This window comes from Plecotus auritus (genome assembly GCF_963455305.1).
Source record: "Plecotus auritus genome assembly, chromosome: 8".
Classification (NCBI taxonomy): Eukaryota; Metazoa; Chordata; class Mammalia; order Chiroptera; family Vespertilionidae; genus Plecotus; species Plecotus auritus.
The window spans coordinates 97,481,100-97,494,928 of NC_137782.1; the positions used below are offsets into that span (position 1 = coordinate 97,481,100).

Below are 13,829 nucleotides of genomic sequence, written 5' to 3' on the forward strand. Positions count from 1 at the left end.
GAAGGAGCCAGTCAAGGGGCAACTCACTTGCTCCCTACAAACAGAAAGCTGGAGTCACCTGGAGGCCATGGGTCCAGGGGGCCAGGAACATTAAGACAGCCAGACCCCCTCCCTGCCTCCCAATGGCGTGTCTCCCACATACCCCTGCCGGGCTTTCACCGAGAGCCATCTGGATTTAGGGTCTCCAGAGAGACAGAACCAAGCCATTCCAGTGGTCTGTGCGGACAGGGCCCAGAGTGGAGGCATGTGGGCAGCCAGCAGGCAAGGCCTGGACCTCCTGGCTCTGCTGCTTCTGAGCGCTGGGACCTGGCCAAGTCATGATAGCTGCTAAGCCTCAATGTCCCCATCTGAAGAGTGGGGGTAATGCTGGCACCTGCCTCAGCTGTTCCAGGATTAATGATCCCACCCCATGCCTGGCAGCTGCTTCCATCACAGTCCAGACACCTGCCAGAGGCCTGTCCCCTGGGGGGACAGAGGGCTCCCAGCATCCTGGCCTGCCGTCCCTATCATGGAGGAGCAGGTGCCCAGAACCTGGAGTGGGGTGGGGTGGGGGCAGGGCTGGGCCCTGGCCACTGGCCCAGTGGAGCCCAACCCTCCCTCTCCCTCTCCCTGCCCCAGAGGAAACCAGACCTGCCATCCCTCTGCACACACAAAGGCAGCCCTCTGGGACCTGGCAGTGATTGAGGCCAGAGTCTGGGAAAGGCAGACACTACCCCTCTCAGCCTCCCAGGGGGCCAGGCCTCATTGGAGGAGTTGGAGGTGGGCATGTGGGATGCCCCACCCCCACTCCCAAGCCCCACATGTGCACTGCACCCGCCTCCCCTGGATGGGTCTGCCCTGGCTCCTTCCAGGCACCTGGGAGGGCGAGACCAACGGGCAGCAGAGTGGGCTCCTGGGTCCTGGTGCTGGTGCTTTAAGTACCCCCATCTCAGACCTTGCTCCTGCCTGGGGCCTTTGCACTCTGACCGCCTGTCCTCCATCTCAGCACTCCTTAAGAGTTCCCCACCCGATCTAGTAGACCACCCAGGATGCTGACCTCCCCCCGCCCACCCCCTACTCCCCCAGACATCACCTTGCTTTTTTTATTCTCCCTCCAGGCCTGGAACTGTCTGGCTATTAGTGATTTTGTGTTTACTGCCTCTCCTGGGGCTGCAAGCTGGGGGTGCGGGACACCCATCTTATTTTTAACTGTGTTCCTGAGCTCACCACCAGAGCTGCCACACCTTGGGGATAGAACCATGGAGGACACCAGAGAAGCGGCGTGAGCCAGGTGGACCGTACTGCCGGGCTCGAACGGTGAACCTAGGCTGGAACCTGGAGCTCTGGCTTCTGGGCCTCTGGGAGCTCTTGGGCGAACAGAGGAGGGGTTCAAGGTTGTCGCCAGAAATGCCGTGCACATGGGTACAGGCTGTCAGGGACCTGGCTGGCGGGGAGGTTTCACGGAGGAGGTGGGCAAGGCATGTGGCTGGGGTGGCGGCATTCCAGAGAAGGCTGCCTGTGGTCAAGACCCTCCCAGCCCGTGAGCCCGTGTGGCTGGGTGAGGGAGGCTCCGGCCAGGCCCCTACAGACAATCGGGAGGCAACCCTAGTAGTTCTCACTGTGCCTGGCCGGCTCGCAGTGGGCAGGGGACGCAGTTCCCTCCACACCTTGGCTGCAGAGGGTCCTGCTGGGAGCAGAGTGCGGAAACAGGGAATGGCGATAAGAACTTCCCCTCCCAGTGAGTCACCATACCAGTAGCCTAGCCCCCGACTTGCCTACTTGCCTACGGGGCCTAGGGCCAGTCCTGAATTCCTCCCATGCCCACCTGATGCTGAAAGGGCTGCCTGCACAGGACCACCTCGCCAGCAGGGCTCCAGGTGGGACACCCTGCCTTGGCCCCGCCAGCTTCTGTCCTGTCTCCTCCAGGGGGTCCCCTGGGAGCTGCAAGCCTGCAGCCTTGGGCCCCATGTCCTCCGTGACCTTCCCCATGTGGTACAAGACCGGGCTCTCTGGATGGAGAGAAGGTGGGCTTTATCTCCCTGGCACCTCTCCAACCCAATCAGAGACCAGGGCACTGAGCAGACCCACTGCCCCCAGAGGAGAGGGTGGAGGTGCTGGGCAGTCCAGGGACTTGTCTAAGGTCCCATGGCTGTTCAGCTCATGTCCGTCTGGCCGCCAGTCTTCCTACCGTGCCTCACCCCAGCAGCCTCGGAGCAGGTTCTAACCCGAGTGCCACAGGCTTTTGGGGCAAGCTTTGGCCTCTCTTGCTAGACCGTGGACTAGGCAAGCAGGCTGACACTTCTCATTCAGGGCCAGCTCTGTCCCCTAACACCAGGGCTGCCACTGGTTGCCAAGTATTCACTTTGTGACAAATGGCTTCCCAGTCTCCAAATCGAGGTAAATGGGGCCCTCATACTGTGCCCATTTTACAGACAAGGAGACTAAGGTTCTGGGAGGAAAACCACACAACTATGGAGAGGCAGAGGAGAGGGGCTTTGAGCTCTGCTCCAGGCTGCTCCTTTCCGCACTATGAGGGGGTAGGGCCCCTCCCTGCAGGGATCCATGCAGCTGGCCCTCCTCAAGGGTCTGCCATCTGGGGCCAGGCAGCATGGGTGGGGAGGAGTGGTCTGGGGTTCAGAGGAAGCCAGGAGCTTCCACTACTTGAGTGGCAGAATCTCAGCTGAGCAGTGAGGAGGCGGTGGGGGCTGGCCAGCCCCCCTGGGGCAGCTTTGGAAACCCCCTACAAGCTCCTTCCCGGGATCCAGCCCCTTTGGCGTCAACCAGATGTGCCAGGGCCCACAGTGGTCTTGGTTTTCACTGCTCACCCCAGCCAGGTCAGAGCTGTGAGGCTTCCACAGGTGTCTGCACCTTTTCAGGCCTGTTTCCTCATTGGAAATGTGAGCGTGAGACCTCCTATCTCTGCTGTGCAGGGCTTAAAGGAGAGCATGCAGATAATGGGGGCATCTGAGGGAGGCAACACTCTGCCAAGAATGGCTCTGCCACACTAGGGTCCCCCCAGCTCCTCCCTGCACTGAGGGCCCAGGGCGGGCAGAAGGGGAGGGCAGGAAGGCAGAAGGCGGGCAGTGAAGTCTCCTTCATCACCCACCCCAGCTACTCAACCATCCAACTACCTTCCTCCCCTCCCCCAGCCTCTCCCATCAGGGAGGTGGTGGCCTGGACCTCATCTGGAGGAGACACTCAGTTTACATCAGCCCTGGGGACCCCAAACTCTCCTTAAGGTTCCACAGGAATGGAAAGATGGGCCTAGCATAGGGTGTCAGGGACCCCCTAGAGCAGACCCTACCTGCTCCCCCAAGGCAACCCCAGGAGCCTCACAGGACCCCAGCCCTCAACCTCCCCTGGGGGCCTTGGCAGCCCTGCTTCCCTGGGGGAGAGGGTGTTACCATGTGGGGGCACCTAACCCATTCCCCACCTATAGGCTCCTGGCTTGGGAGGGCACACCCTGCCCAGGGTCTTCAACGGAGGACTTCACCACCTGTGGGGCAGAGATGCCGCCCTGGCTGAGCTCCCTGTGCCCATCCCCAGTCAGAAATCCAGCTGTTTGCCACCCTCCTCCACCCCCAGGTCCCCACCAAGCCCCCAGACACCCCAGTAGGGATGGCTTTTCCCTTTGCAGCTAGCAGGGAGAACCTCCGGGCTCTGGCCCCTCCCGCCCCGTCCCAGTCCCATCCGGACGCCAGCAGCAAGTTCCAGCTAGTCCTGGGGTAAGGCGGAACGGGTCCGCCCCTCCGCACAGGCTGCGCCTGCTGCTGCCAAGTCCCACCTCGCCCGCATCCCCGGACTCCGGGCCGCCAAGGTCTGGGCACCAGCCCGCCCCCTTCGCCCCGCAGTCCGCGCCCGGACGCTACGTCCCGCCTTCCCGGGGGACGGGGACGATGGGAACACGCAGTTCTCTGGCAAGCCTAAATGGCCGAGTTGGGGTCCCTTCTGTTCTCTGAAATGTGGAACCGGAGAGTCGGGGCGGGACGCGGGGGCTTCCGTCCGTGCCTGGGCTCTCCCTGGCCCGGGGCGCTCCCCGCCAAGTCAGCCTGGAGTTGCAGAGTCCGAACCCGGTCGCACCCCGCCCGCGGCGACCCTGCCCGGCCCGCGCTCACCTGGATGGTCTGGTTGGGGTCCCCGCCGGCCACGGGGCCCCCCACCAGCTTGCAGTAGAGGTCCTCGGTGGGGCGCGGGGAGCCGCGCGCCGGGGCCTCCTCGCCGCAGGTGGCCGAGGCGGTGATGCGGGCTCCCTCGGCCAGATTGAAGTAGGGTGGGTGCAGGCTGAGGTCGCCGTCTGCCCGCGCCGCGCCCAGCAGGGCCAGCCCGACCAGCAGCAGCGGCGGTGGCGCAGGGCGCGACCTCCCCATCTCGTAGGTCCGGGCCGAGCTCGTTCGGGGACTGCGCGCCGCGGAAGCCCCGTGGGGTATGAGCGCGGGGCCAGCCGGCTCGCTCCGCCCGGGGACGTCAGGCCCCGCCCCAGCCCGCCCGGGCGCCGGAGCCCCGCGCCCCGGGGACAGGGAGGGGGAGGGGCGGCCGGCGGCCTTAACCCTTCCGAACCCGGCCGGTCGGCCTCCGGAAGGGGCACCTGCTGGCCCCGGGCCAGGCCGTGGGAACACAGAGCGGCCCAGGCCCCCCAGGGCGTGACTTGGGTCCCAGGCGACATCCCCGCGCCCAGCGGCGCCCCCGGTCCCGACGCGCCCGCCCGGCTTGTCCCAGCCTAGAAACTCCACTCTTTGTTTCCATAACTTCGGGCACCTCTCGGTGGCCGAGCGCCCCCGGCGGCTCGGGCTCAGGCAGGGCGGCGGGAGTCCGCACGATCTGGTATCGCCGCATCTGTCTTTCAACGACTCAGCGCGTCCCCACCCGCACCCCCAGAACCACGCAGCGTCCCCAGCGACGGCCGCACGGTATCCTAGATGTTTGGCTACACTCCCCCCAGGAGCCTCCCCCTCTCCCCAAGGCCGATTTTCGGCCTTATTTTCCTCATATCATCCCATGTCTTCTTCATCCTGCAGGTGTGCGAGAAGGTGCAATCTGCTCCATGTGTGTGGCCCTGTTCCGGGCCCTGGAGGGAATCCCATTGCAGACCCCATGCTTCCCTGGGGTGCCAGGTCAGGTTCATACATCCCCCCCACCCCCCCCGCCGCCCCTGCGATTTGGGAAAAGTATATAAAACAGGGAAATGGATCAGGAGGGACTGGACCTGGCGCCCACACAAACAGTGAAGGAAGCGTGTTCAGGGCCTGGTGGGTGCCAGGAAGCCTGGAGCACATGCATTGAGCACCTGCTGTGCGGGTGAGGGGCCTATGAACCTGCCCTTGTGCCAGGCGGTGCCTGTGCTTGGGGGCAATGTGGACCCAAACTTTGTGGACCAGGCTGAACCCTCTTGCTCAGGGCCCCTGTACAGGGAGGGCACTGGAGGACGCCCAGGAAATGGGACAAAACCTAGAGGCCAAGCTGGGATTTTGTCCCAGCTGTTTCTGCGTTGGGGAGGCTCCTGACCAAATCAGCCTCAAGGGAAACCTGAGGGGGCGGGGATGGGCCACAGCTGCGGGCTGACAGCTTCCCCCATTCTCTGAGCCAGGCCAGCGGGTGTCTGTCCCACGTGAGACCTTCTGGACAGTCCTGGGGGCCAGGTGAGTTCGTGGGGCCGCATCCTGCTCGCCCTGGTGGGGTTCTGTCCCCCTCCCCACAGCTGCTCCCGGAAGCTTGCACCACCTTTGGCATCTTCCTGGCTGCCCACTCCCTCCCCCCCCTCCCCCCCGCCCCCAGGCCCCTGCAAATCCTGAATCTGTAGGGGCTGGGCAGCCCCTTCTCTCTCTTAGGAGTTGAGAAACAGGCAGTGGGAATGACCCTCCCTCCCCTCTCCCTCTCCAACTTCTTAATTCTGTAACTTCACTTTTAGTTCTTCCACCGGGGGTGGGGCAAGGAGAAGAGGCAGTTAGTTCCCTTTGCAGAAGGTCAGGGTGGGGGAGGGCCGGCTCAGAGGGTGGGCAGGAGACCTGGAGGAATCTGGCATCACCGGACAGGCCTGCTCAGGGGGTAATTTATGATCCCTTGCAAAGCTGCCTCCAGGCGTAGTGGTCCTGGATGGGGGATTTGACCTGCCTCACCCTCCCTCCCTCCCCGAACCTCCCCCATCACAAACACCACAGCAGTACACTCCTGCCCCCAACACCCCCATGATAGCTGGGGACCCTGGCAGTCTGGGGCTAGAGGCTGGGAAACCTTCCCCTGATCTAGGTAAGCTTCCCAATATCCCTGGAGGGACCAGAGGGCAGAGGTGGTGGGTGGGCTCCCTCTGAACCCCCTAGGGGCCAGGTCTCCAACCACTGCCCAAGAGCAGGAGGGGCAGGCGGCTGCCTGAGAATGTGCTGAGTCAGGAGGGTTCATCACAGCTTCCAGGGAGCAACTGATGGCTGGTGGGAGGTGGGGCAGCGAGAATGTGGTGCCCACTCTCTGCCCCCACTGTGTGCCTATGTGCCCAGCCAGGGAGGGGACAGCATGGAGAATGGGGGCATTGAGGGGAGGTGAGCTGGGCAGGGGAGGGGAGGCCCATTTCTGCCGACTATCACCCCTGCTGCCCAAGTCATCCCCAAGGGGCCCAGCGAGTGTGTCTCCTGCCTCCCTCAGACTCCCAGGCCACAGTCACCTTTCCTATTTAAAAACTGGAAAACTGAGGCCAAAAGGTCCAGGGGTGAGTCAAAAGCACAGTCAGCCACTCACTGCCTTCCCCAGATTCCTGGGCACTCCTCCCAAATCAGGTAGCCCAGTGTGTTCTGTCCTGAATGTCCAGCAGAGGCACACCCAGTCCTGGGGCGGGGGTGCCCCAATTCCTGTCTTCCTCCCCCTACCCACTGCAATAGCATCTCCAGGAGCCCTGCTGCCCATCTGCAGGGCAGGTGTGGGACCTGCAGGCCAAGCCCAGCATCTGGCTCAGCCAGAGGCTCTCCTGGAAGTAGCTGCATGGGGCGCCCACTTGCTCCGCACACAGCATCCTTGTGCTCACAATGACTAACAGGTGGCTGTGCTGGGCCTCCAGGCCCCAGGCCCCAGCTGTCCCTGGGCCCTGCACCCTTGAGAGGAGCGCACTTCGAAGCAGGGCCATGCAGTGTGGCATGAGGAGGGAGCTGAGGCTTCCTGGCCTGTGTTTGTCTCCGAGGAAGGGGGCGAGGGAGCTAGTGCTGTGGTTTGAAGTAGTGTGGCCGCCCCTTCCTGGTGCCCTTCCAGGGAAGCCAGCAGGCAAGCGCGTCTATGCGCATGGAACAGGAAGCAGGTGCTCCCAGGCTGATTGGGTGGCTGGCAACTGGAAGTCCTAGGCGTGGAGGACCACATTAGCGGGGCCCCTGAGGACTCACAGCTGGAAGCAGCCTCATCAGGAGGTTGTACACCAAGCATGTCAGACTCAAAGGCTAAGGTGGGCCAAATAAACAAGGTTTAAGTTTATGTGGCCACAAAAAAACAAAAGCTTCAATTTTCTTTTCTTTTTAAAAAAAAATATATTTTATTGATTTTTTACAGAGAGGAAGGGAGAGGGATAGAGAGTTAGAAACATCAATGAGAGAGAAACATCGATCAGCTGCCTCCTGCACATCCCCTACTGGGGACGTGCCCACAACCAAGGTACATGCCCTTGACCGGAATCGAACCTGGGACCCTTCAGTCTGCAGGCTGACGTAAAAGCTTCAATTTTCATAGAAACGTAGGTATATTTCGATAGAGACATGCTGAATACAAAAGGCTAAAATAAATGAGTCATCTATATATATAAAACCCTAATATGCAAATAGACAGAATGGCAGAACAATCGAACAACCAAACAGCCAGTCGCTATGACATGCGCTGACCACCAGGGCTCGCGCGCAGAACATGGCAGGCGTTGGCAGCAGGCGGCAGAGCACGGAACATGGCGGGCATTGGCCGCAGCAGAATGGTGGAGCAGGTGAGTGGGGGCACCAGACCAAGGCAGGGTGCCGGTCGCTGTCATTGGGGCGAGCCTCTGGTGGTTACTGAAATTTTTGCTCCCGCACACTGCGGTCCCGCCCAGCACTTGTACCTGTTGCTGGCACTGGCCCCGCTCGCACCCGTTGTCAGTGCCGGAGCTGCTGCTCGCACCTGCTGCCAGTGCCCAACGTTGGTCCCAATTGCTTGGCACCGTCAGTGGGTGCAAGCAAAGGCTGCTGGCCCTGATCGCCCCTCAGGGCTTCTCCACCTCCCCCTGCTCCTGAAGGGCGATGAGGGCCGGCAGCTGCCTCTCACACAGGCTGCCGGTGGCAATGGCCCCGCTTGCACCCCCTGCTGGTGCTTGAGCCACAGCTCATACCAGCTGCCAGCGCCCTGCACAGTCCCAATCACTTGGTGCCGTCAGTGGGTATGAGTGGGGGGCTGCTGGCCCCAATCATCCCTGAGGCTTTCTCCACCTCCCCCTGCTTCTGAGGGGCGATTGGGGCAGCAGCTGCCACTCACACCCGCTGCTACACCAGCCCCTATCACTCTGCACTGTCAGAGGGTGCAAGTGGGGCCGGTGCTGTCAGTGCTTGGGAGCGGTGGTGGGAGCGGGGCTGCCAGCAGACAGGAGACCAGGCCATGGTGGGAGGGGCAGGGCGGGGGTATGTAGCATGGGCGGAGACCTGCCCCTGTGCCCACTGGAGCCTCATGGCCCACAGTTCCTTTCAAGGTGCACGAATTCATGCACTGGGCCCTTAATCGTTAACATAAAATAATAGAACAGCCATAACCGGTTTGGCTCAGTGGATAGCGCATCAGTCTGCGGACTCAAGAGTCCCAGGTTAGATTCTGGTCAAGGGCATGTACCTTGGTTGTGGGCACATCCCCGGTAGAGGGCGTGCGGGAGGCGGCTGATTGATGTTTCTCTCTCATCGATGTTTCTAACTCTATCCCTCTCCCTTCCTCTCTGTAAAAAATCAATAAAATATATATTAAAAAAATAATAATAGAACAGGGACTCTTTCCCCCTCCCCACGTGGGAGTCTGTACTTGTTATTCAATAAATTTCCACCTTTGCTATAAAAAATAATAGAACATTTTAATAAAAATTAATATTTTTTCTTGAATGTTAGCTTATCAGACACTGAATAACTGCACAAATTAATAAGTGTAACACAAATAAACCTATTTTTCTTGTTCTCTGAAAGTAAAATATTTCCTGTTACGCACACCAAACAAGTCAGTCCAAGACTAATGATGTGGCAATCGGCTGCTAAAATATTCACTGTTAGTATCAGTGGAGAGAAATGGTGTGCCTGCGCGTAAGGGAAATGAATGCAACATGATTATAGTAATCAGTCATTAGTGAACACTGTAGTTCGTTATTAATAATTATGTATAACAGGATATTGTAAAAATTATGTTACAAAATTTTTATTAAAACGTTTCTTACATACCGTTATATTGGCTGGGCCGCAAAAATACTTGTGGGCCGCATGCAGCCTGCGGGCCACAAGTCTGACCCAGAAGGATGGGAGCACTCCCGCCTCTGTTGGCCGCTGCTGAGCTGGAGCCTCCCACGGCCCTCGGCTGGGACTCGAGGCTGGGACCAGTGGGCAGAGGACAGGCCTTGAGAAATGGGGGCCTAGACCTGAGGACCAGCAGGAGGCCCAGAGCAGCAGCTGGACCCCTCCCCAGGCCAGGTACCCCTACCCTTGTGGTCTGCCACCCATCTCCCTACCCGAGGGCTGCTGCCTCAGATGAAGGGGGTCAAGGGAGATTCCTGCGTTCTTAGTGTGAGGACAGTTGGGGACAGGCCCCTGGTTGCTCTGGGAGGAGTCCCGCCTTCCCCTCCCTGCTGCTGTCTGGACTAGGCCACCTTTGGGCTATACTCAGCTTCCAGGGCACGAGGTCCTGGGAAACCTTAGAGGCCACCAGGTCACCAAGGAACAGACAGTTTTGACTCATACACTGCCCGGCCACAGCCCCTCCTCTGGGAGCCTTGTGACCTCTGTGTCCCTGATCTTCAGGCATCCTGGTTGGGGGGAGGGGCACAGACAGGCTTAGGTGTGCTCCGGTGCCAGAGGCCTGAGCTGGCCATCCCTGTCCCAGGTCCTGGACTCTCCGCACAGGTTCCCCAAAGCTGCCTTCCCCGACTTGGCTCACCTTCCCAACAGGCATCCTGCCGGGCAGGCCGGACCCTATAAGAAGCACGAGCTCCTGGGATGCTCAGGAACATGGGGCTGTGACTCTTGATGGGGTGATCAGGAGTCCAGAGGCCGGGTTCCAGCTTGGATGCCCCCCTCCCATGGCTCAGTGTCTCCCTCCCAGGGCTGAGTGTTGGAGAGCCCCCTCCCCCAGCTGACACTGGGACCCTGGATCTGTGAAGACTGGAGGAATCAGAAGTCGCCATTGTCAGGCTGTCCCTAGTGGACTGGAACCCTTTTGATAACAGCTCCAGGGGCTGAGTGCCTGCTGGGCTGGCCGCGTGCCTCCCCCCAGGCAACTGGGCTCCTGTTTGGCTTCAGATGAAAGCCAGGCCTCTGGCTGCCGCCCAGCTCTGCCCCCGCTTCTGGTCAGCCCTTGCCTGAGGATCCTTCAGTCCTGGGCCTGGTTACCTCGACCCTGAACACAATGGAGCCCCTGCCCCCCCACCCCTTGACGTAAGAAATGTCCAAACCTGTAGAGAATTTTTATGAGATTTATTTGAGCCAAACGTGACATTGCCAGGAGGCAAGATCTCAAATGCTTCCCAGAAACGACAGTTTTCCAGCTTCTTTTATGCATTTGAATTAAGGAAGAAACGTAAGGAACTTGAGTGGAGGCGGGAGAAGTCCTGCGTGTGGGAGTACAGGATAGTTCAGAGCATGTGCTGTGTGTTAGGAGGGTCAAAGGCACATTTCAAAGGTGTGTGAACCCAGATGCACAGAGACAATGGACAGGGCTGGCTTCAGGCAAAGAGATGCTTTTTATGCCTTGGGCATGAGGACCCAACCCGCCACACCTGCCCATTTAGGGATTTATGATCAGCTCACCTTGTAACTTCCTTTCTGTAGACCCCCTTTTTTGGTCCACACCCCTTTGTCTGGCCACCTCCCTCTCTCCCTGCCCCCGTTCTGGGCCCTCCAGGCATCTCCCCAGAGAGCCCATCTCAAGTCCTCCTCTGCAAGTGCAAAGGGCTGGTCCAGCAACAGGCCCCTCTTAGGACCCAGCCCCATGCACCTCCCTGGAGGGGGGCGCATCAGGGCACCTCCCAGCACCTTACTGGGTTGTGAAGTTGGGAGTCCAGGCTTCCTGATTCCAGATCCCCCATATGTCGCTGTGTGTCCACACCAGTACCTCACCCCATCCTTGCCACCTTCCTGATCCATACCCCAGCCCTGGAGGGAACAGGCATGGGTGGGGACTCTCCAAAGTCCCAGCCCCAGGCCTGGCCTGCCCACCCTCCTCCCTCACAGGACCTGAAGGTCCCTTCCCACGCCTGGTCCTTGGGGGCCTGGCCAAGCTCTGGTTCCCGTGGGGGGCAGGGCGAGGGCTCTGCAGCCTTCCCACGAGGTGCCCACAGACGGCCTTATATGGCCAGGAGGGCTCCTAGCCCAGCAAGAATCTGATCTCAGGAAGGGCAGGGATAGGACGGGATGGGCTGTGGGTGAGCGATGCCTGGATTGCCGCAATCGGCCCCCAACCCCAGCCTCCGGTCCTCAGTGCCTTCAAGGGGCCAGATTAGCTCTGACCCCTTGCCAACTTTGGATCTGCAGCTCCCCAGACCTGACCCTGCTGGGGCTGCCATGGTCATAGCTGCAATTTGAGGTCAGCCTGCCCCTCCTGGCACCACACAAACCACACAAATGCCCAGCAGGTGTGGCTTCCTGCCCACCACTGGCCTGGGTTCAGCAGCGGCTGGGCAGTGCCTTGACCAGCCAGGCCACTTGTTCTCAGCAAGTTGCCTCCCGCCTGGGCCTGCCTGGCCTTGGCTGCTTCCTCAGAGCAGCATCAGACAGCTGGCCCAGGGCTCTGCTGGGACTCAGCTCCCCACAGCACACTGCCCGGCCCCCCTCCCCCTCCCAAAACCTCCTCCTTCCCTCCATCTCTTCACTGCTCTGTCTCTGCCTCACCCTCTCTTATCTCTCATTCTCTCCCTGTCTCTCTGTCTCTGTCTGTGTCTCTCTGTCTCTCCCCGAAGCTGCCCTAGATTAGCCAAGCTCAGCCACTCCCACCCCCAAGTCTGGCCTCTGAGTACCTGTGTCTCCTGGGCATTTGGAGAAGGGAATTGTTTCTGATGAGGGGCAGCGGCCTGGTCACAGAGCCACTTCCTGCCAGGCTTGCCGACCCGCCCTCTTGGGGAGCTCTGGCTGCAGGGCCCCAGCTCCTGGGTACGTGCCCAGAAGAGGCATGAATGAGTGTCTAAAACTTGTATGTGACTGTTCATGGCAGCGCTGCTTCTAACCATGGCCGCAGGAGTGGGGAGGCCGGCTCCTGGAGGAGGCTGCCAGGGACCAGGCGACTGGTGCACCTCGGTCACTGCCTCTCCCAGGTGTCAAGAGGGAGGCTCAGCCAGGCCGAGTCCCACCTCAGACAGGATTGTGCATGCTGAGTGGGAGCTGTGGGGGCCAGGCTGAGATGGGAGCAGGTGCCCAACAAGCCTTCAGGTGGAGATGGTGGAAGCACTTATCCCAGGGTGCCCGTGGACCACCCACACAGCCCGGTGCATCGTGCTTCCTGTGACCAACAGGGAGGCATGGGCCTGAGTTTAGGGCCACGGTGAACCCAAGACAACCAAACCTAAACAGGGAACTGACTCAGTCTGCTAGGGGTCTGTGTGGTCGGCAGAGGTGGCTACCACGGCCCCTCCAGCCCTTGGGGAATGCCTGCTGGGCCCAGTCGCTGTGTGGGCCAGCCTGCTGGTTCCTCCCTGGAGGCCTGACAGTGAATCCACCCATCCCCCAAGAGGCCTGACTGGGGTTCCTAAGGGGTCCCCAGTGAGTCAAGTACAGTCCCAACCACTCCCATCTACTGTCACCCCAATTTCATAAAAGGAGGGCCCAGGACACCGGAAAGAGAGGGTGTGGGGGGAGGCATAGAGGTCCATCTGGGCCGGGCTGGCCTGGGAGCCCCCATCCTGCCTGCCCACCTGGAAGCCTCCAGCTCAACTGGGCTGGCAGGAGGAGAGGGGTGGGCCAGGTGGCCTCCCTCCAGGATCCCCCCCCTCCTGCCCTTGAGACGGCGAGGGGTGGGGGTGGTGGTCGCGGGGACTCAGCTCCAGGCCTCTGTTTGCCTCAAGTTTCAACATTTACAAAACATTGGCCTGGGCTCTTCTGGAGACACTCCCGGGGGAGTATAAACATGTGGGCTCAGAGGCTTGTTATCGTAAAAAACCATTGAAACCTGGAAAGAATTTTTGTGAGTTTATTTGAGCCAAACTGTCGACATATGCCGGGAAGCAGAACCTCAATGGATAGAGATAATGCTCCTGAGAATGGTGGGTTACATCTGTATTTATACATTGCCATCAAAGGAAGGGACGTAGGTGGGTTACATGAAATCCATTGGGGATAGACTAGAGAGGTGGGAGAAAGCAAAGCTGGGAAAACCCCTGGGATTGGATAAAAAGTGAAATGATGGACACATACTTAGGTGGGTGCAGGAACAATTAACATGATAATGAAGGAATTTGTGTTCTCTGTCCTGGCGCCCACCACATTTGGTTGTGCCCCAAGGGGTCCAGAAAAAGGGAGGTTACAATTTACCCAGACATTTCAAGGATATGTTATCATAGATGCAAAAAGACACATAGGCTCCGTTAAGGTAAAGGTTGACCTTGTCAGTGAAGATACTGGCCTAGGAGGTGATTACCCACCATAACTGCGTTTAGTTAAAGTTTAATTTCAGACCATCCTTTGTGG

The 13,829-nt window shown here is 59.9% G+C and overlaps 1 protein-coding gene across 5 annotated transcripts in view; it reads right to left on the reverse strand.

Moving 5' to 3' along the window:
* LAMA5 (laminin subunit alpha 5) overlaps positions 1-4,391 on the reverse strand; it is a 49,763-nt gene extending 45,372 nt beyond the window's left edge. For all 5 annotated transcript variants that reach the window (XR_013961426.1, XM_080684369.1, XM_080684370.1 and 2 more), the window contains exon 1: positions 4,095-4,391. Coding sequence is in view for 4 of the 5 variants with exons in the window: in XM_080684369.1 (XP_080540495.1) it covers positions 4,095-4,346 (252 nt within the window). In the remaining variant the exon portion in view is untranslated. The remainder of the gene's footprint in view (positions 1-4,094) is intronic.
* Between the last annotated feature and the right edge of the window lie 9,438 nt (positions 4,392-13,829).